This window comes from Scheffersomyces stipitis, chromosome 3 (assembly GCF_000209165.1).
Source record: "Scheffersomyces stipitis CBS 6054 chromosome 3, complete sequence".
Classification (NCBI taxonomy): Eukaryota; Fungi; Ascomycota; class Pichiomycetes; order Serinales; family Debaryomycetaceae; genus Scheffersomyces; species Scheffersomyces stipitis.
This window is the reverse complement of record NC_009043.1, coordinates 659,204-685,484: the sequence shown is the minus strand read 5'-3', so window position 1 is coordinate 685,484 and position 26,281 is coordinate 659,204. Positions and strand designations below refer to the sequence as shown.

The window sequence follows — 26,281 nt, the reverse complement described above, 5'->3', positions numbered from 1 at the left end:
TCTCTTCTCTGTAATTATGTCGCGCGACATCGCTTCTGAACTTTTCACTTCCTTTCCATAGTTATTTTTTTTTGACTGCAACTCTTCAATATTTTGCTATTCCACTATCCTTCACTTTTGCCATAGAAGATCTGAAATGCTCCGATATGCCCGTACAGTACGATTTCTGCAAGTTGGTAACTCTGTCCGTACTTCTAGTGGTAGTTTTGGGCCCATACGAACCATTTTCATAAGCTCACACGATAGAAAATCACCTTCTCATTCTCTTTCGCCCATATCAAATCTTCCAAATCATAACGATTCCTCAACCGAAAGAGCTAGAAAGACTTTGGACGACGATTTTCAACGTAAAATCAAATATGATGAGCTTAAGACACGCAAAAGAATCGAAGATCTACGTGCTCTCACTAAGAAAGTGTCTCAATTAGTAAAGCAGAAACAGGAACTATCCAAGATAGCCAAAATTCCTGTTCCCTCAGATGAAATCAAAAAACTCAAAAGTGTTGAAGATGTAGTAAAAGTCACTAAGTCTCAACATGTAGCAACAGTTCGAACTAATATTCCAGAACCTGAAACTGTAACTACTCATATAGAGAAAGAAGAATCCGAATTCGTTATGGAACAGAATGCGTTTATTGTTCCTGCAACTCCTATTCCAGAAGAAATAGCAAAGAGATTGGGCTTGGCTCTCAGATATTTGGTTTCGGAAACTAATCAAAACTGGACCCTTGTACTTGACCAACTCAAGGCTGACAGAGGTTTCAAAGATTTACCCTACACAACAGTAGTAGACTTTCTTACAAAGATTCCAGCTTCGGAGTTGCAAAAGGTTATTCCTAAAGTCGACCAGCTTTTGAAGGAGGCAAAGATACCAAAGACTGCCAAAATATTGAACTTGTACATAGCCAGTTTGGCACTGGGATCAGCTGTGCCCAACCAAGTAATTCAAATCTTGGAAAACTACTGCAAGAGAATCAGAAAATTGAAGAAAGGAAAGTTGCCTAAGAGGACCTGCGAAGTTATGGTGCAAGCATATGGAAAAAACGGAAATATAAATAGAATTCAAGATCTCTTATCAGAGATGAAACTACACAAAATCGAGATATCAGGTATGGCTCTCACAAATATACTAGCCACTTGTGTCTACAAGGCTAGAGATCACAAACAAGCAGTAGAAATATTCGATACAATGAGATTTCAAAAAGAAGTATATAAACCTGGAACACGAGCATATCAAGATATCATTGTTTCATATGTGAACAATGACGATATCGAAAAAGCGATAGATATATACCGAGAAATGATAACCGAAAAAATCGAACCTAATCAACAAATCATGGTGGCTTTAGCTCGAGGTTGTGCTTCAAGAGAGGCCTTTAAATTCAAAAGTTGGGATTTCATATTTGAAATTAATAGAAACAACTGGACCCCGACATTGCCTACTTATGAGTATATGCTCTATTTGTCGTCTAGGGACGGTGATCTTGCTTTAACCAGGGCATTGTATTCAAGACTTTTAAAAGATAATACTGTTTCATTGAGGTCGTTCAATTTCTTATTATTGGCGTATTCTAAAGCCCGTTTGAGTGATGATTTAGGGGAACCATTTTTGATTAATGCAGATGAAAAAGGAAGAAAATTTAGATTTAACGTAATTGATAGATCAGGAATTTCTGACCCCACTAATCAGTTCCCTTTTCTTCCCTTTAACGAGCTCACAACTAAAGAGCAAATTATGGCGGAATCCAGTGCAATTTGGGCACATGCTTGTTTGAATAACTCGGAGCTTATCAATAGTGAAAGCACGACTTCATACTTAAACATCGCCAGTGAAAGAGGAACATTGAGTGATTTCATCGACAGGATGGAGGGGTCAACATTCCTTGATGAAAAAATTAACAATGTCTTGTCAGGAGTTGTTATAGAAGAACCAGACGTAGTTGTAGAAACTACTGACTTTTTGACACAGAAATCATCAGCTCATGAGAAATACGACGAAACTTCCATAGTAAAATCACCTATTTTGAAGTCCATTCAGAGCAAAAGAACTCCTAGAGTCTCATTAACATATGTGGTTGCGTTGAAGGCAGCTGGAAAATTCAATAACTACAACTTTGCCAATAGAATCTGGCAGGAAAGAGGAAAATTTAGAAAAACTGAAACCTTTAAGAAATTACCAAGAACCGAAAAAGATAAGCTTGATTTCCAATTTGCTACTCAAATGGTTCGAACCTTGACAGAACTTAATTTACTTGAAGATGCTTTGGCAGTGTTGAAGAGTACGGAATATCAATTTAGATGGACCTGGAAAGAGCTTGATGTCTTGAAGTCAGCTGCTATTAGACAAGGAAATACCAATGTGGCCCAGACTGTGCGCAGTATCGCAAGAAGGGCACAATTGACTTATGAAGGTAAAATCAGAAGAAAGGATTACAAGAGGTACGTGATGCAAAGGGGATACTAAGGGAATTAACTTATACATAGAGACATCAAACTACTGTAAATAGTGTACAATATAGACCTTGCATATATAACCATAATAGACGTTAATTTTGAAGACTATGTACAAGTCGTTATTTATAAATATATACAAGTATTTCTAGATTTTTGTCATGACAATACTAATCATACCTGGTTTCGTAATTACTTTTTGGATCCTTTCCACTGCAACAAATTTCGAAACATCATCATATTTAAGAATATGCGATAAAATTTCAGCTTCACTCTTCTCCGCCAACAGCTTCAAGGCCTCGAAAGAATGCCTAGCTCTGCCGTTAACAAAGACATTATATTTTGTAAATGGAGATTCAATTTTTTGGTGGGTAGGGTACCTTTCGTGAAAGATAGATTTGCACTCTAATTCTAAATTGGAATTCAACCTTTCCCAGCACTCTTCGGCAGTACAGGGTGTGATAGGACTCAAAATAATCAATAATTTCCTATAAGAATCTAGGAGTATCTCATAATTTACATCTTCTCCTGGCTTAGATGCAGCAATGATTGCATTGGTTAATTTCATCAAGTCTGAAATCACGGTGTTGAAGGATAATTCAACTTCAATGGAATTTGCAATACGCTGAATATAACGTTGAACATCACTCAATAAGTTGAATTCATTTTGACTAACCTCTAACACGTCATGATGAACACCACAAAGTTCAAAGTTCTCAAGCTTGAAAGTATCGACTCCACTATAAGTCTTTCTTTCAAGTGCTAACCTAGAGATCGTTTCTTCTAGAGAAATGACTTTTCTTAACCAACGCTGAACGCCCTGGATTTGTTCTTCATTCCAGTTGAGTTCATCTGAGACTGGGGCTTGGAAAAGCATGTGGGCTCTGATTGAATCAGCACCATACTGCTTAATGCATTCTTCTGGGTCTACACCATTGTATTTAGATTTTGACATCTTTTCATATGAAACCTTAGGTACCTTGCCAGTAGCAATAACAGTAGGTTCTCTAGATAGAGTACTCACCTCCTCTGGCTTCAAGAATCTTCCTGTGTCGGGATCTGTGAATGTTCTCCCCTGGACCATGCCCTGCGTAACCAATCTCTTAATAGGCTCGTTATGCACTTCCTTGCCGTTCCACAAACCAACATCTCCAAGAAATTTGGAGATGAATCTGGAATATAGTAAATGCAAAATAGCATGTTCTACGCCTCCAATGTACATATCTACAGGCATGTTTTTGGTAGTAACATCATGACCAAAAGGCATCTTCTCGTTTTGAGAATCCAAATAACGGAAGAAATACCAAGATGAGTCCATGAATGTATCCATGGTATCAGTTTCTCTACGAGCTTGAGCACCACACGAGGGACAAGATGTTTCAACAAAGCTTTCAAGCTTGTCTAAAGGATTACCTTTCCCAAAACTAGAGCCACTAACTTTTGGTAATAATACAGGAAGCTGTTCATCCGGAACCGCTACAGGCCCGCAACTATCACAGTGGACTATCGGAATAGGTGCTCCCCAGTATCTTTGTCTACTAATCAACCAATCTCTGATTCTAAACTGAGTTGATTTAGATCCACAACCATGATTTTCCAAAGACTTGACAATATCATGAGCTGCCTGTTTTGTTGTTTTTCCATGGTAGTCTCCCAAATCTTTTAAACCACCTTCTAAAACAGATGAATCGTAGAGAATACCTGCTTTATCAGTAAATGGCAGATCCAAGCCTCTTGTCTTAGCAGCTTCTACATCTTGAAGTCCTACAACTTGCACAATCTGACTGTCAGGACTATGAAGTTTCCAAAAGTCGAAGTCTCTTTCGTCATGCGCTGGACAACCCATAACAGCACCATGACCATATGTATCCAAAACATAGGGCGCAATATAGATAGGGACATCAAAAACTTCTTGCTTGTCGTTGAATGGATTAATAGGAATAGACGCCTTTGTTCGAAGCAAGTATCCATCCTTAGAATCAGGTGAAGCTGAAGATGACTCTTTTATAAAGGCAGCGAGAGCAGTATCTGATTCTGCAGCTTTCTTGGCTAAAGGATGATTTATGGAAATTGCCAAAAACTGTACACTGAACAACGTATCTGGCCTAGAGGTAAAAACAGATAATTCTTGATGAGATGAGTTATTGGTGGGAAAGATGATTTCAGCACCATGTGACTCTCCAATCCAGTGCCGTTGCATAGCCTTCACCTTTTGTGGCCATCCCTTCAAATAATCCAAGTCTCGATTAAGTTCAGAAGCATACTTGGTTATACCTATAAACCACTGTTCCAAGTTTCTTTTCTCGACTAGTGCTCCACTTCTCCAAGATTTACCTTCTGAATCTACTTGTTCATTGGCTAACACTGTCTGGTCTACGGGGTCCCAGTTGATCTGGGCTTCTTTTCTATAGGCTAGACCGTTTTCGAAAAGTAACAAGAATATCTTCTGTGTCCACTTGTAGTAATCTGGCGAACATGTAGTGACCTCTCTGTCCCAGTCGAAATCGGCTAGCATGAAGTCTATCTGTTCCTTCATTTTGTCGATATTTCTCTCTGTCCAGTCAGCAGGATTCACGCCTCTTTCCACAGCAGCATTTTCTGCGGGTAATCCAAACGCATCCCATCCCATTGGATGTATCACATTATAACCTTTCAACCTCTTGAATCTAGCTATTACATCACTAATAGTGTACACTCTTGTATGGCCCAAATGAAGAATACCAGATGGATATGGAAACATAGACAAAGCGTAGAATTTCTCTGCCAGAGTGTCTGTCAAATGCTTAGTAGGATGAAGGGCACCCGTAGGAGACTGTTTTCTCCATTTGGCAGACCATTTTTCATCTAAAGAAGGAAAATCAACTTTCAGTGAGGTTGAATTTGAACTTGATGGTGAGTTCAGATTTGTGCTGCTTGATGAGTTTAGACGTAATTGCGATACAACAAAATCGAAGTTTATGCTACTAACATGTGATATCCTATGAGCTTTGCATGAACAGCCATAGCCGACCAGGCGTAGCATTGTGTTGAACTCGTTGTTTCTATCAAGAAACAGACTGGGTGAAAAATCGAGAATTTTTTGGATCGTATTTTTAGATGCAGTTAGATGATTCTATTTGTGTCGCATTTTCTTCTATGAATTGCACCATAAAATAAATGTTCATTTTGCAACCATATGAACTTCGATTCAGAGTAACACGATATTTAAAGATCCACTTAACAAGATCATTGTCTCAAATAAATTGAAAGTTGAAATAATTATTTAGTATTACTCAATTATCTAAGAAAAGTTCGGTTTCATTTGCAGTAAAGGAAGTAACGTTGTTAGGCCATTAGAAAGAGCTCAAAAGATTATTTAATAATTGAATTGATTGAAACAGACAATACAAGACTTTTATAAGTCTGTTATTCAATCCTTTTCAAGTACACTAAGTAAGTATTAATACTGTTACAATACTCTTTAAACTTTTTGAATTACTCTTCTACTATACTGAACCTTGAGTGGTCGACATGCTCTTCTAGTTTCGGTAATGTCTCTGACGATCTTATGCAAGTTTCTCACTTCTTCCAGTAGTCTGTTGGGTCTTTGAATAACTTGCATCTAGTAAATGACAACAATCACATTAATCAATGTGGGTATTGGCATCATTTTGTATATATTTGCAAAACTATTTCTAAGCAAAGTATATAAGAAGGCTCGCCTACATATCTAAATGTTTAAATGCAGATATTTGGTTTATCAACGCAAAGCTAAGAGATACTTAATAGTCCTTCCAGTTGTATGCTTGTTCCCATGCATATGCAGCAGCATATACTGATTGCTCGTCAAAATGCTTACCGATTATTTGTATACCAACAGGGAATTTCATGTCTGGATCCTCTTGAGAAGCCAAGAATCCCATAGGGAAAGTCAAAGCTGGATGTCCAGTAATGTTAAAGATACCCGTGTTAGCGTTTAGACCAATAGTATTTTTAATCCTTTTTATTGGACTAGCTTTTCTGTCACCATGGCGTGGAGCAGCAAAGGGAACAGTTGGTGTGATCAACACATCAACCGTTTCAAGAGCTTTATCATATTCAGCTCTAGCTTTGAAACTGAGGTTAATAGTTTTCACGTAGATTCCTGGGTGCTTTTCCATGAGATACAAACCGTTGATGAGCCCGTTCTTGACATTGACTGGTGCCTTTTCGAAAGATTCTTGAGTCCAAGGATAGCAGTGGTCAATAGCTTTACTAGATTGCACGACACGTCTACCACATTGCATACCTAACTTTCTGACTGCACCAGCAACTCTTTGACCAGTCATCCATATTTCAGGAGCGATGTGATGGTAAGGGATAGATACTTCAACCACTTCAGCTCCCAAAGCTTCCCACAACTTTGCCTGATGTAGAAATTTTTCCTTCATTGCTTCAGTCATGGCTGGAACTTCCAATGACTCCTTCAAGATGCCGATTTTCATACCTTTGACGGAGCTTTCCTTGACTAACTTCGTGTAATCTGGAACATCTTTGTAGAGAGGAGCACCCATTTGTCGGTCATCAAAGCCATCAACGCCGGCAAGAACACCAAGAAGAAGAGCATTGTCGAGTACATCTTTTGTCATTGGACCAGCGTGATCATTGTTAAACTCGTTACTTCCAATGCCAGAGTAAGGAATAAGACCGAAAGTTGGTTTCAAGCCAACTATACCACATTGACAACTTGGCACTCTGATAGAACCACCTTGATCAGCACCCACTGCAAGGTCAACTTCGCCAGTACCCACCAAATAACCACACCCAGAACTGCTACCACCAGCTGAATGGGACTTACCGTATGGGTTGGGAACATCACCAGTAGAAGAAGTACTAGAAGAGGTAGAAGAACACTGGTTTTCACAGGTAGCCAATCCAACAAGCTTTGCACCAGCCTCTAAGGCTCGGGTGACAACTGTAGCATCAGCTTCAGGTGTCCATGGCTTCCATGAATCGGTACCTCCAATTTGCGGAACCTTACCAACTTCTACGCAATCTTTAAAGGTGATTGTACGACCAGCAAGTGGTCTGCTTTTCGACATTTCGGGCTTAGTATCTTCTATTTCGACCCTATAGGCCCAAGCATTAGCTTCGTTATCTACACCTACTGGTCTATGAATATTTTTTCTGGGAAAACGCTCATAGTCTGTGGGTAGATAAAAATCATCCATATCCAACACCTTTTTGATGGAAGAATCCATGGCTGCAAGCAAGGTATAGTAGTCATCCTCTTCTTCATCATTCAATTTCACCTTCAATTTTTCAACTTGGTTTCGCAAGTCCTCACGCGTAATAGAGTTGTCACTGGATTGTTAGTAAGTTTTTGCATTCATTAAAAATGGGATAGGGTCAGAGCCCGTATATTTCAATCGATAAACGACTTTAATATACTCAAATTTTCTTCTACTTACTTCGAAATTTTAAGTGAAACGACTGACATTGTATGCAAAAATATTTGAAAAGTCTAAGATGATTTCTTGATCTTATTTTCAGTACAGGTAGAAGAAGCGTTTGGCAGGAAATGTCATGATTAAATAAAGGAAAATGCAAGATCGTTAGCAGGACCATGCACACCTTACAGAAATATCTCTGGCTTATCTCTGTCTGCAGCGGGAATTCCGCTCTGCAGTGGAAGCGGAATGATTCCGCATACAAAACTGGATTCAAGTTTCGACCTGCCGCATTTACCCACTGCCAGATGTAATGATCATTTCCGATAGACCCAAAACTGGCTATGTAGATAAATTGATATTGGCTCGGCTCCAGAGGGTGGAATTGGTGATCAGAAGTTCAACAATACTCTGAAATGGTTAGCGAAGTACATATACATTTTACTATCTCTTTAACATTCTGCAAATTTTGTTCGTATGTCCTCCATCTGTAATTGATTGCAAAATGACCATAGCTGGACTAACAGACCAGTCGCAGACTTTGGATAGAAAGAAGCTCTTATTGACATTATCTTGTTTGACAGCTTCTTTGTTCGTGTCTTTCTTTGACCAGACTGCTGTCTCCACGGCTATCCCTTCCATTTCGAAGGATCTTCACCATGCGTTTCTCATTAATAGTTGGACATCGACTTCGTACTTGATAGCTAACACAAATTTCCAATTGCTTTATGGTCGATTTTCGGACATCTTTGGAAGAAAACAAATATTTGTCTTCAGTTTGGTTTGTCTCATGGTAGGTGACTTAGGCTGTGGATTCGCCAAAAACCCAACCATGCTTTTCATCTTCAGAGGCTTGTCGGGTATAGGTGGAGGAGGTGTAAATTGCTTGGTGATGATCACATTTTCTGATTTGCTTTCCCCTCGACAAAGAGGAAAATATTTTGGAATAGTAGCTGCAGCCACCTCTGCTGGTAATGGCATTGGACCATTCATTGGAGGATTGTTGTCAGAACACGCTTCCTGGAGGTGGGCTTTTTGGTTAAGTTGTCCCATTTGCTTGGTTTGTGGTCTCTTGTTGATATTATTTGTGCCCTTGAAACCAGTCGAAGGCTCTTTCAAAAAGAAAATCAAGTTGATCGATTGGTTTGGTTTCATTACGAGCATGATCTTCTCTGTGTTGTTTCTTGTGGCAATTTCTGGTGGAAATGAGTCGTGGCCCTGGAAGTCAGCAACATTTATCTCGCTCATAATAATCAGCTCCATCGCCTTTTTCTGTTTCATTGGCGTTGAACAATACTATGCTGAAATCCCCTTGATCCCTTTGCGTCTCTTCACAGACTTACAAAGATTCTTATTATTTTTGCTGTGTTTCTCGATGGGATTGGCATATTTTGTGGATATATATTATTTGCCCTTGTACTTGCAAAACTACAGAGGCTGGCAACCTATGATAGCTGGTGTCATCCAGTTACCTGCGACTTGCACAAGTAGTATTTTTGGAGTTGTGGTAGGACAAATCAATAGTAGAACTGGCAGGTACGTTCAATGTTTATGGGCTGGTGGTGCATTATGGGCTCTTGGAAGTGGGTTGAAATTGATGTACGATTCAAACACCTCAATTGGCTACATTGTGGGAACCAACATTATCCAAGGTTGTGGCATTGGCTTTACTTTTCAACCAACATTACTTGCCCTTTTGGCTAATTCAGATTCAGCAGACCGTGCTGTTGTTACAGGGTTACGGAACTTCTTCAGGTGCTTTGGAGGCTCCGTTGGTCTCGTTATCAGTGGAATTGCCTTCAATGCTACTCTTAGAAGCCAACTAAGAAGCAAAGTTCCCTTGCTGGTTACAGAAGCTGTTGTTTCTAATCCTGCTGTGATGCAAGACTTGAATGGTGATGTTAGAATTCATGTCTTTGAAGCCTACTTAAAAAGTTACAAAACAGTATTATTCATTTTGATAGCATTCTCTGGTCTAACATTCCTTGTGTCTATTTTAACAAGGGATGTGGTGATACCGGATACCAGCAAGACAGAAGTAAGGGATGATGAAGACGAAGAAACCATCGTGAAAGACAGCAAGTCCGACAGTACCATAGTTGTTGTGGAAGAAAGGAAATGAAAAATTGCATTTAATATAGCTTAATTAACGAATATAGACATCATTGTTATCTTAAAACTTTTACATATTAGAATGTATTTGTAGTTTACTATAATAATACCTTCATGTTTGGACTCATCAAGTCCTCTATTCCGCTTGATTGTACTTCAACCTGATTATTTATTCAAACCAAGTGTTCAAATATTTACTCTTCGTTGCTATCAACTCATAAATTTAATTACAGCAGTATTTTACTTATTAAGCAATACTAAAACATATTAGAATAAATAAAAATTAAACACTAAAGAATTAAACAATAGAGACAGTTTCCAATATCTTCTCGCTCTTAGTTTTGACACTAGAACCTTCAGATGTGTCAACTTTCTCACCTGTGAAAACATCGACAGAACCAAAGTAGCCAACCTTGCCTATTGGAGAGTCATCTTCAAAGAATCCATCGGTGGTTCTCATGTATTCCCATGTCTTTGGAGTATCCCTGTGAGCTTCTGGATAAATTTGTGGTTTGAAGATCAAACTCAAGCAGTAGTAGAAGACCATACTACTAATAGTCGTTAGAATGTATCCCATTTGGTACATTCTAGTAGCACTAATGCTAAGAGATTCTGGATAATAAGCTCTGTACAAACCAGGAATACAAATACTGGCAGCTCCAGCCCAAGCAAAACAAGCCCAAAGGTTCCATCCGTAGACATAATGGTATACCCCTGAACTTTTCTTTGTAAACAAAGAAGGTACATGGATGTTACCTCTCTTAACAAAGTAGTAATCAGCCAACATACAACCAAGGATGGGTCCAACAAAGATAGAGTAACTTCCCAAGAAAGTTAAGAACTTTGCAGCATCAGTTAAGAACTTCCATGGAACGATGGCCCATGCTAGAATGGCAACTACTATCTGTCCTCTTAAAATAGTGAAGTACTTTGGTAATAAACCGGTGATATCGCAAGCAAATGGGATAGAGTTACCAAAGATATTAGTTCCAGCAGTACCAATTCCAAAAGAAACTGCCACAAAGAAGACACCTGTTCTGGCCCCGGCGTTCCAAGAATGATCAAGGATAGCGTTCATCAAGTCCCACATGTTCCAGTAAACCTCTCCATAAGACCTGTAGATAGAAGCTGTAGCAACCATGCCAACAACCATGATCATGATTTTAGCAAGTACAAATCCAATAGCTTGAGGCAAAATGGTGTCACTTGGTTTTTTTGCATATCTGGCAATATCAGGCTGGTTGATTATCATGGGGGAAATTGTACCGAAAATAGAGTTCATGACGGACATCCATCCCCAACCAATAGCAGAAGAGGAAGTGCTAATAGGTAAGCCCAAGTCGTAATTACCGGGACCATGACCCTTCTTGACACAGAATATTAGCAAACCAATGGTTGCACAAGGCAAAACAAAAGATTTTACAGTGAAAAAATGTCTGATCTGTCTTGGATGTACAAACATCAAAGGGAATTGAATCAACCAAAACAAGAAGAAAGCAAGTAAAATCCTGGATTGCACATCAGCACTAGCAGGCAAGTGGTTTTTCAAATCAAGCCATTTGTGTCCAAACATACATCTCAAAGCAACATCCAAACACATGGAGCCATAGTATGATTGAACACTGAACCAAATAATGGCCACAAAACCTCTAGCAGCTACGAAAAAGTAAGCACCATAAACTCCGAATGTTGCTCTAGCGAGGGTAGGGTAGCCAATGTGATATGTAGAGCCAGCTCTGGCATTGGCAATAGTAAAGATAACGGCAACAAAAATGGAGAAAATGGCACTTCCAATGGTCTGACCATATGGAAGACCCGAAGCTTTCATCAAACTAGCACCAGTATTCCATTCATTAACGTTGAATGCAGATTGTGCCCAGATCAAAATGTAGTTGTACATTTTCCAGGTTCTTCGGTCAGAGGGAGTAGGATCCAAATCCTCATTACTTCTAATTTGGTCTTCACCTCTTTCTGTGGAGGTATCCTCGACAGCTATCCACTTGTCTAGTTTCTTTAAAGCGTCCATTGTGGTTATGATTATGTTGGCGGCGGTGAATATGTGAAGAATTAATTTGCAACTATTTGGTTTTGTATCCAACTATTGCAACCTATATATACAACATAGCCCTCATCACAGGATAGCAATCAATCGTAAATTCTGTTCTTTATCATTTTGGTATTAGAAGATAGATAAACAATTTGGCTTTGAATAAATTCAACGTCCGATCTTAGTTTCAAACGGCGGAACGATTCCGCCTGCGGAAACCCTCCGCATCTGCAAGATAAGATCGGAATAGGAATATTTTCGTTGCCCTAAAAAATATCTCTCGATTCATCTGCATATCCCCAAGTCAAGTATATATAACCATAGATTTGTATCAAGGAAAAGCATACTGGATGTTTGCGGTTATCTTCCACTTCCATAATTTGAAATATCTGACATGTCAACTGATAAACTTTTTACTCCTCTTAAGATAGGCGATCTCCAATTGGCTCATCGTGTGATAATGGCTCCCTTAACTAGATACCGCGCTGAAAATTATTTGCCAGGCTCCTTGATGGAAACATATTATTCACAAAGGGCCACTCCAGGAGGTTTACTCATAACTGAGGGCACTACCATCTCATCTACAGCTGGTTTACATCCTGACAGTCCCAGAATTGACACTGCTGAGTCAATCGAAAGCTGGCGGAAAGTTACTAATGCAGTCCACGACAAGGGTGGATATATCTTCGTGCAGTTGAACCATTGTGGAAGATCAGCATTATCTAAATTTAATGATAATCAACAGCCAATTTCTTCTTCTGCAATCAAGCAGTTGGGTGCTCCACTCAACTACGAAGAAGATGGGTTGGAATTCGAATTGCCACGCGAAATGACGGAAGCCGACATGAAGAATGTGATATCAGATTTCTGCAAGGCTTCTAGCAACGCCATGGAAGCCGGATTTGATGGCATTGAACTCCATAGCGCCAATGGTTATTTACTTGATCAATTCCTCGAGGACAATATCAATTCAAGAACTGATATGTACGGCGGAACAATCGAGAACAGATGCAGGTTTGTACTTCAAGTTATAGATGCAATTTGTTCTCAATTGGGGAGTTCCAAAGTAGGTGTTCGTATTTCTCCTTGGGACAACTTCCAGGGTGCCAACGACAGTGATCCATTGTTCCACTTTGGCTATTTGTGCGAACAGTTAGAAAAGAGATCGCTTGCATATGTTCATATCATTGAGGCTCGTTCTGAAAGTAATGGAGGGCTAGAAAAAGATGACATCAAGAAAGTTCTGTTGTCCAAAGAGGTTCTCAAAAGTAGCATTCCACCATTAAAGAAACATTTGCCCACAACACCCGTTTTTTCGGCTGGGGGTTGGAACTGCAATAATTTCGCAGGAATCCTACTGGAAACAGGCATCGATGGATTAGCTTTTGGTCGCTACTTTATTAGTAATCCTGATCTAGTACACCGTCTTCAATACCTGGCATCTCTTAGTAAGTATGACAGGGCAACGTTCTACAAGCATTTGAGTCCAGTTGGCTATATAGACTACCCTTTAGCCGTTGCTAGATAAGGTTTACTATTTTTGACGCCAGATTTTCTGCACCTGCACCCTAGAAATACGGAATGTCACTTTCGAAATTGCAATTTGTTATTCCGAGTACATATTTTATGTAATTAGCCGCTGAGTAACTCTTTGAAGTACAATAGAACACACTCTTCTAATTCTGGATCGTAGCTGTCCTCCTTCTGACTATTTGTGTTATCTATATTCTTGATTGAAAAGAGAATACGTTGATATTTTAAAATCAGCCGTCGTAATTACGTGCATCTTTGTGTCTTCTAGCATGCGTCGTGGTCGTCTCAACTTGTCTATCCAGAGAATTACTGATAAGAACAATTCCTGTGTGATTCATGTATTTTGAATGTACAGTATTTTGGTGAAACAACTTTGAACCATGCAATCTCATTTCGTTGAACGTCTCTTCTTCTGGAGCTGGATCGAAGCCCACGATGGAATATCCAACTTCCTACAGTGAACGTGACAATCCTGTGTTGAAAAGGAGAAGAACTTTCATAGCTTGCAACCGTTGTAAGGTACGAAAGAGAAAGTGCGACGGTCATACCGTGTGTAGAAACTGTTCCAATGCTAATAAGGAATGTGTGTATGAAGGCACCGTTTCCCAGAAGTCGTTGTTGGAGTATGAGCGTTACATAGAGACTCTCCAGCTCAAGCTTGAACAGACAGTACACAAATTAGAGGTCGCTGAGCAGAAATATCTCCAATTAGAGAAACAGGTCAATAGTCAGGCCCCCACGATATTGAATTCGGCACTCCTAAGTTTGATAACACAGCCGGTAGATCCCGTAGAATACATCGGCCCAGGTGCCTTTATCTCTATGGTAAAAGCGTTAAAGAAAAAGATTCTTGGGAAACAGCTAGAGAATGAAACATTCCACAAGAAAGTTGATTTCTCGTTTCTACAAATTCCTGAAAAATTGCCAGAAAATCTGGTTATTCTAGAAAAAGGTTTCATTGAAAGCTATTTTTCACTTTCCCGAAGTCGATATTATTTTGTAGATCGGTATGAGTTTGATACGTCTATCCTAGGAAAGGATCCATACGATAGAAGTGACTGGGAATCATTTGTCTACTATGCAGTTGTAGCCAATGGATGTAAATGCCAGGAACTCCGGGAGATCAAAGTCTTTCCTCCTCCTTCAGTCTACTTTTCTCAATGTATCTCATATCTTTCTCGTGCAAAACTACGTCCTATTCAGCAGATTCAAGCATGTCTCTTAATGGCTCTCTATGTTGGAAGAACTCATGATGTGACATTCAATATCAAAGCATGGGACCTCTCTGGAATGGCCATAAGGAAAATTGTGCAAATGGGCTTACATAGAAGGCAACCAATATCCATTGATAATGCAGTCCCGTATGAGTTCTGTAAAAGGTTGTTTTGGTCAGCATATAACTTTGATAGACTTCTTTCTTTATCCATGGGAAAACCGTTCTCAATTCCAGACTATGCCATAGATATTCCGTTGCCCTTGAGTATCGAAGACTCTGACCCTCTGACACTCCATTTCAAAGACAATTTGTGCAAGTTGCAAAAAGAACAGGAAAGAAACCCAGATATGAAGCAACCAATTCTGTTAATAGGTACACTTGTTGAAACCAGCAAGATGAGGAGAATCGAAGGGGAAATTTTTAATTACTTTTACTCAGGACGAAGAGACGGTGCTCATTCCATAATATTTGAAGGTTTACTTAATTCTCTAGAAACATGGGTGCTGAATCTCCCTCCAAGAGCCAAAGTAGAAGAAGTATTGAAAGGAGAAGAATGCTACGAGTACTTCTTACTCTTGTATCATAGAGCTCGATTGATGTTATTGTTGCCCAAGCTTACATCTGATTCTTTCCCAGGGCTTCCAAGAAACCAAGCATTAACAGAATGTCGTTTAGCAGCTGGCGGTATTTGTCGAGCGTACAAAGTTCTTTTCAAAGGCTCGATCTTAGGCTTCAGTCTGTATGCTCTTAACACCATTTTCCTAGCAGGAGTGACATTATTGTACTATCTCTGGAATCAAGGAGACTCGGCCATGTCTAACATTCAGCAGGATATACGAGCTTGTTCGAGTTTGCTTCTTGTTTTTGCCGAGAGACTACCAGAAGCCAAATCCAATTCTGAGTTGTTTGATAACCTTGCGGATACAGTCGAGAATGGTAACAATAATGGAGGAAGTAAATCAGGAAATGGAGCCAGTTCTATTGAGCAAGGATATAAATCGAACACTTCGAATATTCTGCAGCATTCTCTCGACAATACTTCTCTTAATTTCACTTTCGATGATGATTTCTGGGACCAGATTAAGGAAGATATGATTACACAAATGACCACACATCGATGATCAGACTTCATAGAATACATACAATTTCTAATAACATTAATTATCAATTTTTTCTGTATTTATACACTTATTCTGAAGGAGAATATGGGAAGGTTTCCTTGAAATGATTGGCAATGTCAATTCTACGACAAACCCACACGTCTTCAAATTGACTAATGTGTTCAATAAACTTTTTTAACGATTGGAAGTAGCCTGGCTTACCAATAATACGGCAATGAAGACCAACTGTCATCATTTTTGCTCCACATTCGTCAGCTTCTTCATACAAGGTCGTGAACGCATTGATCAAGTGTTCCAAGAAAGCTGAATCGGATCTGAAACCATTAGGGTTCAAGAATCTGAAATCATTACAGTCATAAGAGTAAGGAACCAATAACAAACCCTTCTTTTCTTCTTTTGGTAAATCTTTTTCCGCAGGAACTTCGATCCATCTTGGAACATCGTCACCGTAGTAGTCACTGATGTATTCAAGAGGAATACCGAGCTCTCTGTATACTTCAGTAACCAAACCCAAGGCATGAGTGGAAAGTCTCCCGTAGTACCAGCCCTTGGGGTATTCACCAGTGATGTTCTTGAGTTCTTGCAATTGCTTGATAATATATCCTTTCTCCACTTCCGGTTCCAATCCAGCGTAAGGGATCCAGCGGTAGGCATGAGAAGCGATTTCGTGGCCATCCCTGAGAAATGCTTTCATAACCTCTGGATTTCTTTCAGCAGCCTTACCAACAATGTATCCAGTGAGCGGGTAATTGTACTTCTTGAACAATCTGAAGATTCTCCACACACCGGCTCTGGAACCATAGTCATATTCGGATTCAAGATCAAACAGTCTAAATGGAATAGGAACACCTTTTGATGGAGTAGTCAAGGTGAATTCTTGAGTGTCATCTCCCAAGGATAGCGACCTTTCACCACCTTCTTCGTAATTCAACACAAAGGAAATAGCAACCTTCTTGCCACTGGGCCATTTAGCATCTAGTGACTTTTCACCATAGCCAATCAAATCTCTGGCGAAATCGTACTTGGTACCTTGTAGTTTGTCAATATTGACTTCATCTGGATATGGAAGAGCTTTGGTTGATTGCATGGTAGTTGTGAAATGGTTTGAATAGAATTATTTGGAAATTGGCAGAGTAATCAGAATGTCTAAAGTTCATTGTTGGCTTTTTATAATCCCCTTTACTATCAACAAAAACGTCGTGGCTCGATATTCATTTCGTTATCTATGCGGCAACTTCCGCACGAACAGCTCCATCCGCTGTACAACGGTGGCTCGTGTCCGCTTGCACATTTTGCGACAATCTCTTATCAAAGATCTCGGAGTCACAAACATTCAGTGAAAACGTTCGAAACTATGTGGCTGTCTCAAATTTATCGAATTGCACCCAGTTAGGGTAATCATAATGATATCCAAGATACGATAACATGTTCCTCGTTTTTATCTTTCAAAGGGATTGTGGTTTCTCTCTTACTCTTAACTATTGCCCAAGGGATATTCCGCACCATTGCCCGAACGGGAAATTCGCAACCTGTTAAAAAATATGTAGAGCTAGATATCTGTATGAATTTCATATTGAACTACTAGAATGGAAGAGATAGAGTGAACTTTCAAAAAGGTTTCGGTAGCTTTCTGGCTAGTTGAGGCACCTGCTATTTCCAACACCTACAGATATGCAATTGAGATTACAAAGAAACAGAATCCTTGCTGTTGGGTATCCCATATATCATACATTGAAGTTGAATATTATCTTAATTATGCTCTCCAGCACCGCCGCCAGGCTCTTGTACATTTCTCCTAAATATGGCTTAATGGGAATACTTTATTGAGTACGTAGAAAGACACAAAGTCTTTGTTAAGTCAGTAAATGCAGTAGGCTAATGTTTCTAATACTTGTGGATTTATTATTATACTGTCACACGCAGACTTTTTTCTGTTTCTTAGTAGAATTCAAACTTCTGTGATGTAATACTTATCAGTATATTGTTTCGATACTGTGCTTTCTCTTTCCCAGAAGTGGTTTCAACGAACCGAAAAGCAAATCACAGAACCCTGTAAATCCAAGAGCGTCTAATTCTTGAAGAATCTTTAGCTTTAACTCGTCGTAGTTCACCGATAACCATCTCACATCGGAGTCTCCATTGAGTTGATCGATGCTTTCTTTACTAATGGGACCCTGGTGTCTCGTTGTAATGCTGTCATTTCCATCTTCAAAGCCCCAGACGAGCTGAGCCACAATATATGACCAGGCTGGGTTCACAAAGAGGTTGCCTACTTTGCTTAATGAGCCAGTACTTACAGAATTGAACATATGCGAACTGGAGATTGCGGTGACGAAATCTGAATTCAATTGAAAAGCTTTGCTAGGAGAAGAAGCTGATTTTTCAAGATGAAATGCCTTGTCTCTCCATATGAAATTGAGCGTGTCCATAATGTAAGAATTCTGGATGGATCTATTGTTCAAATCCCTGTGACTATACCTCTTGGTCCAAGCTATGAAACCACACAACTCGGAAAACAAGAAGGGGTTACTCTTGAACAATAAAGTATGTACTAGTATTTGAGGAAGCATGATACTACTGTCATTAAAGAGCTCGTTCACATCATCTTCTTCAATGCTCCTCACAAATCTTAGCACTTGTATCAACAAGAAATTTGAAAAATCACTTTCTGTTTTGTAGATGTCCAGAAGAAATGCATATAACTTAGGAAGCGACTGGTTAATAATGGCAAAATAATTGAACTTCTGTTCTTTGTAAGTGTTCAAATCCTTGACTTGGTCGTACCACTTGGAAAATATGAACATCAACTCTGTAATGAATTGCAGAGTACATTCCTTTCTCAATTTGAGTAATCTGTGTCTAGTAGCTCTTGACAATAATGCAAGAATAGGATTAAGTACTGAGTTTTGAAATTCCTGTTCAGCAACCATTGGCAAAAATTTCAAAAGTTTAAGCCTTTCCTTGAGATTATAGTACTCGACATTAGTTTCATCTGAACCTATGGGCTGGGCACTATAGTTGAACATAACGTAATCTTTTACCAGTGGTAAAATGATGGTATCCGCCCCAAGTAGCAAGAACTGACATAATCTATCGCAAAATGACGAAAGTTCTTTGATGTTTATATTGTCATCAAGTATACTGAGACGGATGAAAAAGTCTAATTTCTTTAAAGCTTCACTGGAGTCATTTACTGTCAAATTGGATAGGATACAGTAGTACCTCTTTGCCATTGCAAGATAACCTTGGTCCCAGTCGCTAGTGAATATCAGTCGAATGTTTATGTGTTTGATTTTATCTAAAGATTGCACCAATGCTTCAAATGAGTGCACTTCAGTTATGGCAGTATCATTACTAGAGTTATGAAAATCAAGGGTATCGATGTCTATTGCAACAGTATTGTTGTTAAATTTTTGTCTCTTGTTTCTGTTCATAGCACGGCTGAAATTTCGGTATTTGTCTAGATTATCTTGAAGGATTGTTGCCAGGCTGTTATGGCTGGAAATATCATTGATGTATTTCAATTCTTTCAATCGACTGAGGTAATCAAAGTTGGGATAAACAAATGGTCGTGACGACGTTAGTACTAACTTATTCATATCATAAGCAATGTCTTTTCCAAACTTGTTGAAATCAATAGTTGGATCCAATGTCTTGAATAGAATTAGTAAACTTTTGAGGTACTCATCCAACGGAAATCTTCCGAAAAGGTCAACTACCAATTGGACATGCCACGGTTTCCACGAATTGATACGCCCGATATTTCGTCTGTTTAGGTATGTCTCAACTGAAGTTGAACTGCTCAGTATAGTAAGAAATATGATGTTTGCTATGTAGGGACGCAGGTACTCATATGTTATCAATTTGAATAAGATAGGAAGCATTCTACGCAACGAAGTGTATACCTGAGGGCCAAACAAATGAAGTGAACAAACCAACCAATCAAGTAGTTGAAGTTGAATTGCTGTAGGGAGTAATCGTAGTTTAGCGGTAGACCCATCTTTGTAGATACTCTGCGGAGTTCCAATATTGCTTAGGATTCTGTAGACTATATCCATAGCTGGGTAACTTCCAGGACGAGGAAGTAGTAGACTTTTAATAACAAACTTCTTATCAGTATTGTTGAGGACGGCAGCCTTCTTCAAGTCAAAGATCAAATCGAAGAGATTGTTGAGATCAGACTCGTCTAGTCCACATTTTGCTACAGGGTCCTGGAGATCTAACAATACTGGTAGAGGATCATTGGAAAAAGAGACATCTACCAATTGAGCTATGGATGTCTTGATATTGGCCGCGAGCTCATCGAGATTAACTGTATCGGATGTACTGTTCTCTTCGTCCATAACGTTAATGTGTTTTGTACTCCAATACTGAAAAGTACGAATGTTGATATTTGTTGTATCCTAGATTCCACTCTGTAGATTTTATTTATTTATTATTTATTATCTATTTCGCGATTTTTCGCAGTCTTTAATTTTTGGTGAGCTCAAAAGCACGAAGTATCCGTAGATTTATACAATGAAAGAGCTTTGCTTCTCATGAGAATAGTGCTTCTCAGGTATCCAGTTCAGTGCTATGAGTCGTTCAAATAGAATTTGCTGGTAAGATTTTTATTTATCAATTCTATTTTTGTTAGGATTATCTACAATCGAAAACATCCATTTCTACGTATCTTGTTCTTCTAATCAACCAGACACAATTACTTCCCTTACGCTTCTTCTACTCAACAAGTCATCATGAATCTCAGTTTCATTATATAATCTACAGGTTCTATAAGATAGCAATTTTATAGACTTTGTGGTTACACTCCTCCCGCTTCTCTGTACCATCTAACTCCACGGTCAAAACTAATAACACACAAACTCTCGTTGTTGTCTTTTCCGGGACCACCTCTAATTCCACTTTTGATAAAAGCAACACCACTAGCAACACACTTGTCGAACTGCTCGTCAAAGGGCGTATCTACCAGATCACTCAAGGTCAAGTTGATGGTGGCTTCTCTTTCTCTTGACTCGAGGTTCCAAATCCGCACACACTTGTCAAAGCCACAACTAGCCAAAAGTGTCGAGTGCTCGTCAAAACTCAACCCCATAATCCAGCCACTATGAGCAAACCCTCCAATAACATTATTGATGGTTATGTTTTGCGACGTCAAGTTTCCAATATACTCACCGAACTTGACATCGTACAATGTTATCGATCCAGACGCCTGGTTGTCTCTAGCTACAGCCAAAAACTTGGAATCGTTAGAAAACTTCAAGACTCGAGGCATTGCAACAGAGTTTCCTCCTTTGGTTTCGACGACAAGGTCAGTAGACCGAAAAGTATAGAGAGTCCTCATAAGCTTCAAGTCGTACACGTATACATCGCCATTGGCATATCCTACAGCCGCTAATAAGTCGTCGGAACGAGTCACTGCCAAAGAGTTGGGAAATACGGATTTATGAGTGGTCAACTCGCCAGCTTTCTCAAACTTGATATCTACTGCATTATCTTTACCAATCGTGATATTCAAAAAGTTCACGGACGTCGGACCCGTAGCCTGAGTAACTACAAAGTAGTCTTGCTTCGATACGGGATCCTTATAGAATGCTGGGGCCCAATAATCTTTCTTGAACAGGTGGTTTTCCAAAACTTGCAAAGTGCTGGCATCATCATTGGTATAGTAATGAAATACGATAGAACCATCAAAACACACAAATGCTACTACCACCAACTTTATAGTTGAATCCGGCATCACATTCTCATATACGGCCACATGGTGAATTCCCGTTTTGTGCACAAATTTTTTAAGAACGAAGTCAAAGGGATTGTGATTCTCCTTCTGGTAGTTATCCCAATAATTGGCGCATCCGTCGCTGGATACTGTTATGGTGTATTTGTTCGTGATCGCCACATCGAGGATATCCAGAGCATGTGCCTGCGGCGCATTGACCGATGCTATGTACACTTTAGGCATTATTTGGTCTAGCTTCCAAATAATAACCAACAAATAGATGTATAGTTAGTTCTAGAAATTTGAAAAAGTTGGTGATGTAGTGTGGTCACGTGATTTTCTTGAATTTAACAGGCACCTTATAAGAACAAGCTTGGACGGTAGAAGTGAGTCCATTGAAGTTTGGAAAGTATATTACGATGTTGTAGATGCTTGTATTGACATGGATTGTCTTTGGTGAATCTTTTCATCTCTTTAATAAAATATTACTGAAGTATTTGTAATTCTTTGAACAAATTCTAGCAAAAGGTACATAACAATCAAATCTCCCTCAATAAATCTTTTCATTTGTCTCAATATTACAATTCTATAAAAGGAGTGATTTCTATAAATTTAACAACTTGAACTTAATCTTACTAGTTTATACGAATAAACTAAACTCATATAAATTGTCCAGTTCTTTCACAAACTGTTTGCCTTCTTTCTTCCCTCTGTCACTGTCTGCAGTACAGGAAGTTCCACACCTCTTGAAATCAAATATTCCGAAAGTCGCCCTACTCAATTGAAAGTATTTTTATTCTTTATTTGGCTCCATTCTCTTTTCAACAACTTTCACAGTACATTGCTATGATCACGTCGCTGCAGTCGGAGTTTGTGACTCAGGTATCTGAGCAATACATTTTTCAAACGTTTGTGGACAACTCTGTTGGAGATGATGGCACTTCCATAGCATATAACAAGCTAGTTTGCAAAGACAACAGGGAAATCTATTTTGCCAATAGAAACTGTATCAGATATTCCAATGTTGATCCCAAAAATCCCAATTTCCACATTTTGTCTAATCCATACGATAAATTCAATATTGTCGCCCTTGAAATGAACAATCTGGGAACATTGCTAGCCTCAATAGGAGAAGAGGATTTGGTGATTTTGTCGATTCCTTCGAATTTGCAATCAGGTCTCGGTTCAACGGTTTCCACCAAAGCTCACAAGCTCAGAAACATCGGTGGCAAGATCAGAAAGGTCGTTTGGCAGACGGTAGCTGCAAACGACTCAGTAGTTGTAGTTTTGAACGATCGCAGCCAAATCAAAGCGTACGACATTTCTGTTTCGCTTGATGTTCCCGTTATTTCGGTGGATTTAACGCTGTTCAAACAATTTGGAAACGATAACGCGCTTTCAATTTCGTTTGGGTCGCTGAATAACTTGTCGGGGGCATTGACATTGTATGTTTCCACCGAGAAATCGCATATCTATGCTGTATATCCATTTCTTCACAGAAGTGCTCGTATAGCCACAACTGCCACTGCTGTCAGCGATGCGCTTGCTGATACTTCAGCGTTAATTTCGGAGATCGAGGCCCGGTTTCCGTCGCTCAATATGGCCGATACACTTGATAGCAAGTTGATGACAGCCGCCGTTAAGCAATTTGGGTTCTACTCCCATTTACAGAAGCAAGCTTCCACGTTCACATTTAAAGAAGTTAGAGGCGTAGGCACGACCTCTCTCTATGAGTTGGTAGTTTTCGACAACAGTTTGCCCGTCGACTACGAGCCAGTTTTGCAAGGTCCGTTGGATTCTGGAACTGCACCCGTTTCTGACATTTTCCATATATCATCTAACAACGATCTTTCTATTATAGCATCTTTATCGTCTTCTCCGGATAAAAATGTGCTAATAAGATACCACGCACAGCTCAGACCTTTATTAATGCACTGGAACGACGGAGACGACACCCCTAATCTTCCTAGTAAACCTGTTGTGAAGCCACGAGGATATGCCAAACCCAGACGAGGATTTGGCTTTGTAGATTTATCTGAATCCCCCGAGGAATCCGAGGAGGCTCGTAATGAAAAATTGGCACAAGATAGAAGAATAAAAGAGAACGAATTCTGGAAAAACGAAACCACAGTCTTGTCCACGTTGAGTAGAGACGAACTTCCCACTATATCCGAAAAAGTATTTGCCAGAGTGTTTAATGCTGAGCTGTCCAAATTTGCTGTTATTTCTCCTCAGAATATCATCTTCGTAGACCCCAGGGCATGGGTGGACAGTATTTTAACAGGTCTTCAATTGGATGAAGAGACATTTGCTGAAGCTTCCAAAACTTACATCTCAGCGTCCAGTAGAACGGAAAAGGTATTGGGGACGATTGTAGTTGCTGATGAACTCACACAGACTGGAGATGTTTTAGTTGTGTTCAGAAATGGGAGCCAAGACAATTTGGAGGTGATTGAGTTGAAACCTGCTTTAGCAGAAGAAGGAAAATTAACTAAAGAAAAGCAAGAAGACAAGGCAGTTGAGGTTGGATTTGTTCAAGGCCCTTTGTCTTGTAAAGAGCCCATAGAGGAACTTATCAGATCAGCTACATTGCTCCCAGTAGAATCAGCACTCAAATTATTGCCTAGTGGCACGCCCAAGACAGAAATGGACATTCTTGAGGCTTTGAACAAGCTTTCTAGTGCTACCATTGAGCAAGTTGCAAGGTGTACATCTTTCGCCATTCAGTTGAATATTCGTATGGGATCAGAGGTTGAAGTCATGAAAGCACAAATCCAGTCCTTAAACAAGATCCTAGAAAAGAACATTGACAATTCTGGACTCGTTAAGAATAGTGAAAGGATCGCCGAAACTTTGAGAAAGCAAAAAGCACTCGACAACAGAATTGAAAACTTGAAATCCAAACTAATGGAGTCCATTCAAAAGTGGAGAGCAAACAAATCATTACCTATTTCAGTATCCGAAAAGAATTGGTTCAAGGAAATCAACTCTGTCAATATCGAGATTAATAAGGACTCAGAAGAAAGGAAGAGCTTGATTTCAACAGTAGTCGGTCTTCAAAGTCAGGTGAGGTCGTTAGTTGAAGACATCAGGAATCAGAAACTCACAGATGAAAGTGCATCTACGAAGGTAAAAAATATGGAATTGCGGCAACAGTTGTCCAAGGTCAAATATTGGCTCGAACAGGAAGAACCCATTATTGCCTCCTCCAGGTACCAATTGGTAGAGAGCTTGAAGAAATTGGCCATCTAAGAGATATGTATTGATTCATAATGTTACAAAGATTTACATGTACTAGCGATATCAGTAGTAATGATAGTTTTGCTTTATCAATAGAGCTTTGTAGGTATTCTATAAATTTACTTTCGCAGTTTCTTTGGTGAAGCTGGCTAATCTTTCACTATCATCTCCTGGATTTTCTTTGTCAGGATTTGACTTCTCCAACTTTTCACCTCGATAAAAAGAAGCCTGCAATTTGAGTCCGTCGAAGAAACGACCGTTGAAGTTGGATATACAAGTCAGACTCAGAATTGGGTTCTTGAACTTGATGGTGACAACACCTGTTATATCGTATACAGTTATTTTTGTAATATCATTTCCTATCCCAATTTTGTCGCATTCCTCCTGAATGTCCTCCTTCAAGTCCAACTCTAGCATTGGATCCAGTTTAAGTTCCTCTTCACGAAACATCTGTTTGACAAGAACAATTTTAGCTTCTTTTTCTTTTTCATTCAGAGTGACATCATCGTCCCATTGAGTCAACCTTTTCTTCAAGGACTCTTTCTTTTGTAGAAGCAATTTCCTCTTTTCAGCTGATAAAACAGGCCTTTCTTCCGTTGACTTGGATCTGGTATTATCAAATTGAGCTGGTTGAACAGATATTCTAGATTCACCGTTTGAGGAAGGTCGAATATAAGTATTGTCCATCATTTCAATGGCTAAACGGACACTTTCTACGGCATGATAAAATACTACTGCTTCTCCCTTAAATTTGTCATTATCATAGTACATCTTTATACGAGGCTGGCTGGTGTTGTAATCTTCCGAGATGATTCCATACTTGGAGAAGGATTGTGCCAACTCGTCTTTGGTGATGTCTAAAGGCAATTTTGATACATAGACAGCACTCACAGGTTTTTCATTAGAGTTTGAATCCAAGGGCTTCGAAGTAGTAGCGGCGCTCTTTTCGTTCTTGAGTCGAGTGATTTCGTCTTTCAACTTCTGCATTTTCTCTTTTCGTATTCTTTTGATGTTGAGTTTGTTTTCTTCTTCTTCTTTATCCAATTGTGCAGCAACGCTATCACGTTTGGAAGTTATAGTTGCTTGAGTTCGCTTGGACCATTCTTTCAGCTCAAAGTTGTATTCATATTCTGCATTTTTGTCTTCAAAGATCCACAGCTTCGTTTCCTGGTCAAGATATATACGAGGGTCTATCTGGGCAGTTATGTCTGGATCCTTGAGGTCGGCGGAAGGCGACGGTGGTTGTTTGGGGAAGTCAATCATGAAGAAAGATGTGAAGGAATTGAAGATGAAAAATTCTTGGTGTGAAAGAAGATGATGGGCGACAGAAGAATGTCAGACAAGGAATGCAAAGAGATATATACTTAGATTATGAATATGAATGTAACAGATAATTAAAGATGAAGATTCTAAGATTAAATAGTGGGATTCAATACT

General features: G+C 39.3%; 12 protein-coding genes across 12 annotated transcripts; 5 read left to right on the top strand and 7 right to left on the bottom strand. All coding sequences in view use genetic code 12, as the record gives it.

Annotated features, from left to right (window-relative positions):
- Positions 1-136: 136 nt before the first annotated feature.
- PICST_30689 (predicted protein) lies at positions 137-2,464 on the top strand (the record flags this gene model as incomplete). The annotated part of the gene is made up of 1 exon (XM_001383729.1): positions 137-2,464. The coding sequence occupies one exon, from the start codon at positions 137-139 to the stop codon at positions 2,462-2,464; it is 2,328 nt and encodes a 775-aa protein (XP_001383766.2).
- A 135-nt stretch (positions 2,465-2,599) lies between these two features.
- Positions 2,600-5,191, bottom strand: NAM2 (leucine--tRNA ligase; the record flags this gene model as incomplete). Its single annotated transcript, XM_001383377.1, has 1 exon — positions 2,600-5,191. One exon carries the CDS (start codon positions 5,189-5,191, stop codon positions 2,600-2,602), a length of 2,592 nt encoding a protein of 863 aa, XP_001383414.2.
- Positions 5,192-6,212: 1,021 nt separating this feature from the next.
- On the bottom strand, positions 6,213-7,778 carry AMI1 (Glutamyl-tRNA(Gln) amidotransferase subunit A (amidase); the record flags this gene model as incomplete). Its single annotated transcript, XM_001383376.1, has 1 exon — positions 6,213-7,778. A coding segment is annotated over one exon (1,566 nt), but the record flags the coding sequence as incomplete, so codon positions are not given.
- Positions 7,779-8,364: 586 nt separating this feature from the next.
- Positions 8,365-9,684, top strand: SGE1.1 (suppressor of gal11 null; the record flags this gene model as incomplete). The annotated part of the gene is made up of 1 exon (XM_001383728.1): positions 8,365-9,684. A coding segment is annotated over one exon (1,320 nt), but the record flags the coding sequence as incomplete, so codon positions are not given.
- A 585-nt stretch (positions 9,685-10,269) lies between these two features.
- Positions 10,270-11,997, bottom strand: DAL4.1 (allantoin transport; the record flags this gene model as incomplete). The annotated part of the gene is made up of 1 exon (XM_001383375.1): positions 10,270-11,997. The coding sequence occupies one exon, from the start codon at positions 11,995-11,997 to the stop codon at positions 10,270-10,272; it is 1,728 nt and encodes a 575-aa protein (XP_001383412.1).
- Positions 11,998-12,412: 415 nt separating this feature from the next.
- Positions 12,413-13,546, top strand: OPR1 (12-oxophytodienoate reductase 1 (12-oxophytodienoate-10,11-reductase 1) (OPDA-reductase 1) (AtOPR1) (FS-AT-I) (OYE); the record flags this gene model as incomplete). The annotated part of the gene is made up of 3 exons (XM_001383727.1): positions 12,413-12,794; positions 12,819-13,266; positions 13,291-13,546. 3 exons carry the CDS (start codon positions 12,413-12,415, stop codon positions 13,544-13,546), a joined length of 1,086 nt encoding a protein of 361 aa, XP_001383764.2.
- Positions 13,547-13,986: 440 nt separating this feature from the next.
- PICST_30683 (predicted protein) lies at positions 13,987-15,888 on the top strand (the record flags this gene model as incomplete). Its single annotated transcript, XM_001383726.1, has 1 exon — positions 13,987-15,888. One exon carries the CDS (start codon positions 13,987-13,989, stop codon positions 15,886-15,888), a length of 1,902 nt encoding a protein of 633 aa, XP_001383763.2.
- A 67-nt stretch (positions 15,889-15,955) lies between these two features.
- Positions 15,956-16,975, bottom strand: PICST_30682 (possibe polysaccharide deacetylase; the record flags this gene model as incomplete). Its single annotated transcript, XM_001383374.1, has 1 exon — positions 15,956-16,975. The coding sequence occupies one exon, from the start codon at positions 16,973-16,975 to the stop codon at positions 15,956-15,958; it is 1,020 nt and encodes a 339-aa protein (XP_001383411.2).
- Positions 16,976-17,861: 886 nt separating this feature from the next.
- Positions 17,862-20,231, bottom strand: PICST_30681 (predicted protein; the record flags this gene model as incomplete). The annotated part of the gene is made up of 1 exon (XM_001383373.1): positions 17,862-20,231. The coding sequence occupies one exon, from the start codon at positions 20,229-20,231 to the stop codon at positions 17,862-17,864; it is 2,370 nt and encodes a 789-aa protein (XP_001383410.2).
- Positions 20,232-20,689: 458 nt separating this feature from the next.
- On the bottom strand, positions 20,690-21,847 carry PICST_57545 (predicted protein; the record flags this gene model as incomplete). The annotated part of the gene is made up of 1 exon (XM_001383372.1): positions 20,690-21,847. The coding sequence occupies one exon, from the start codon at positions 21,845-21,847 to the stop codon at positions 20,690-20,692; it is 1,158 nt and encodes a 385-aa protein (XP_001383409.2).
- A 571-nt stretch (positions 21,848-22,418) lies between these two features.
- Positions 22,419-24,900, top strand: NUP82 (nuclear pore protein). The gene has a single exon (XM_001383725.1). The coding sequence runs from the start codon at positions 22,451-22,453 to the stop codon at positions 24,854-24,856; it is 2,406 nt and encodes an 801-aa protein (XP_001383762.2). The 5' UTR covers positions 22,419-22,450; the 3' UTR covers positions 24,857-24,900.
- Positions 24,901-24,955: 55 nt separating this feature from the next.
- Positions 24,956-26,107, bottom strand: PICST_57807 (predicted protein; the record flags this gene model as incomplete). The annotated part of the gene is made up of 1 exon (XM_001383371.1): positions 24,956-26,107. The coding sequence occupies one exon, from the start codon at positions 26,105-26,107 to the stop codon at positions 24,956-24,958; it is 1,152 nt and encodes a 383-aa protein (XP_001383408.2).
- Positions 26,108-26,281: the final 174 nt, after the last annotated feature.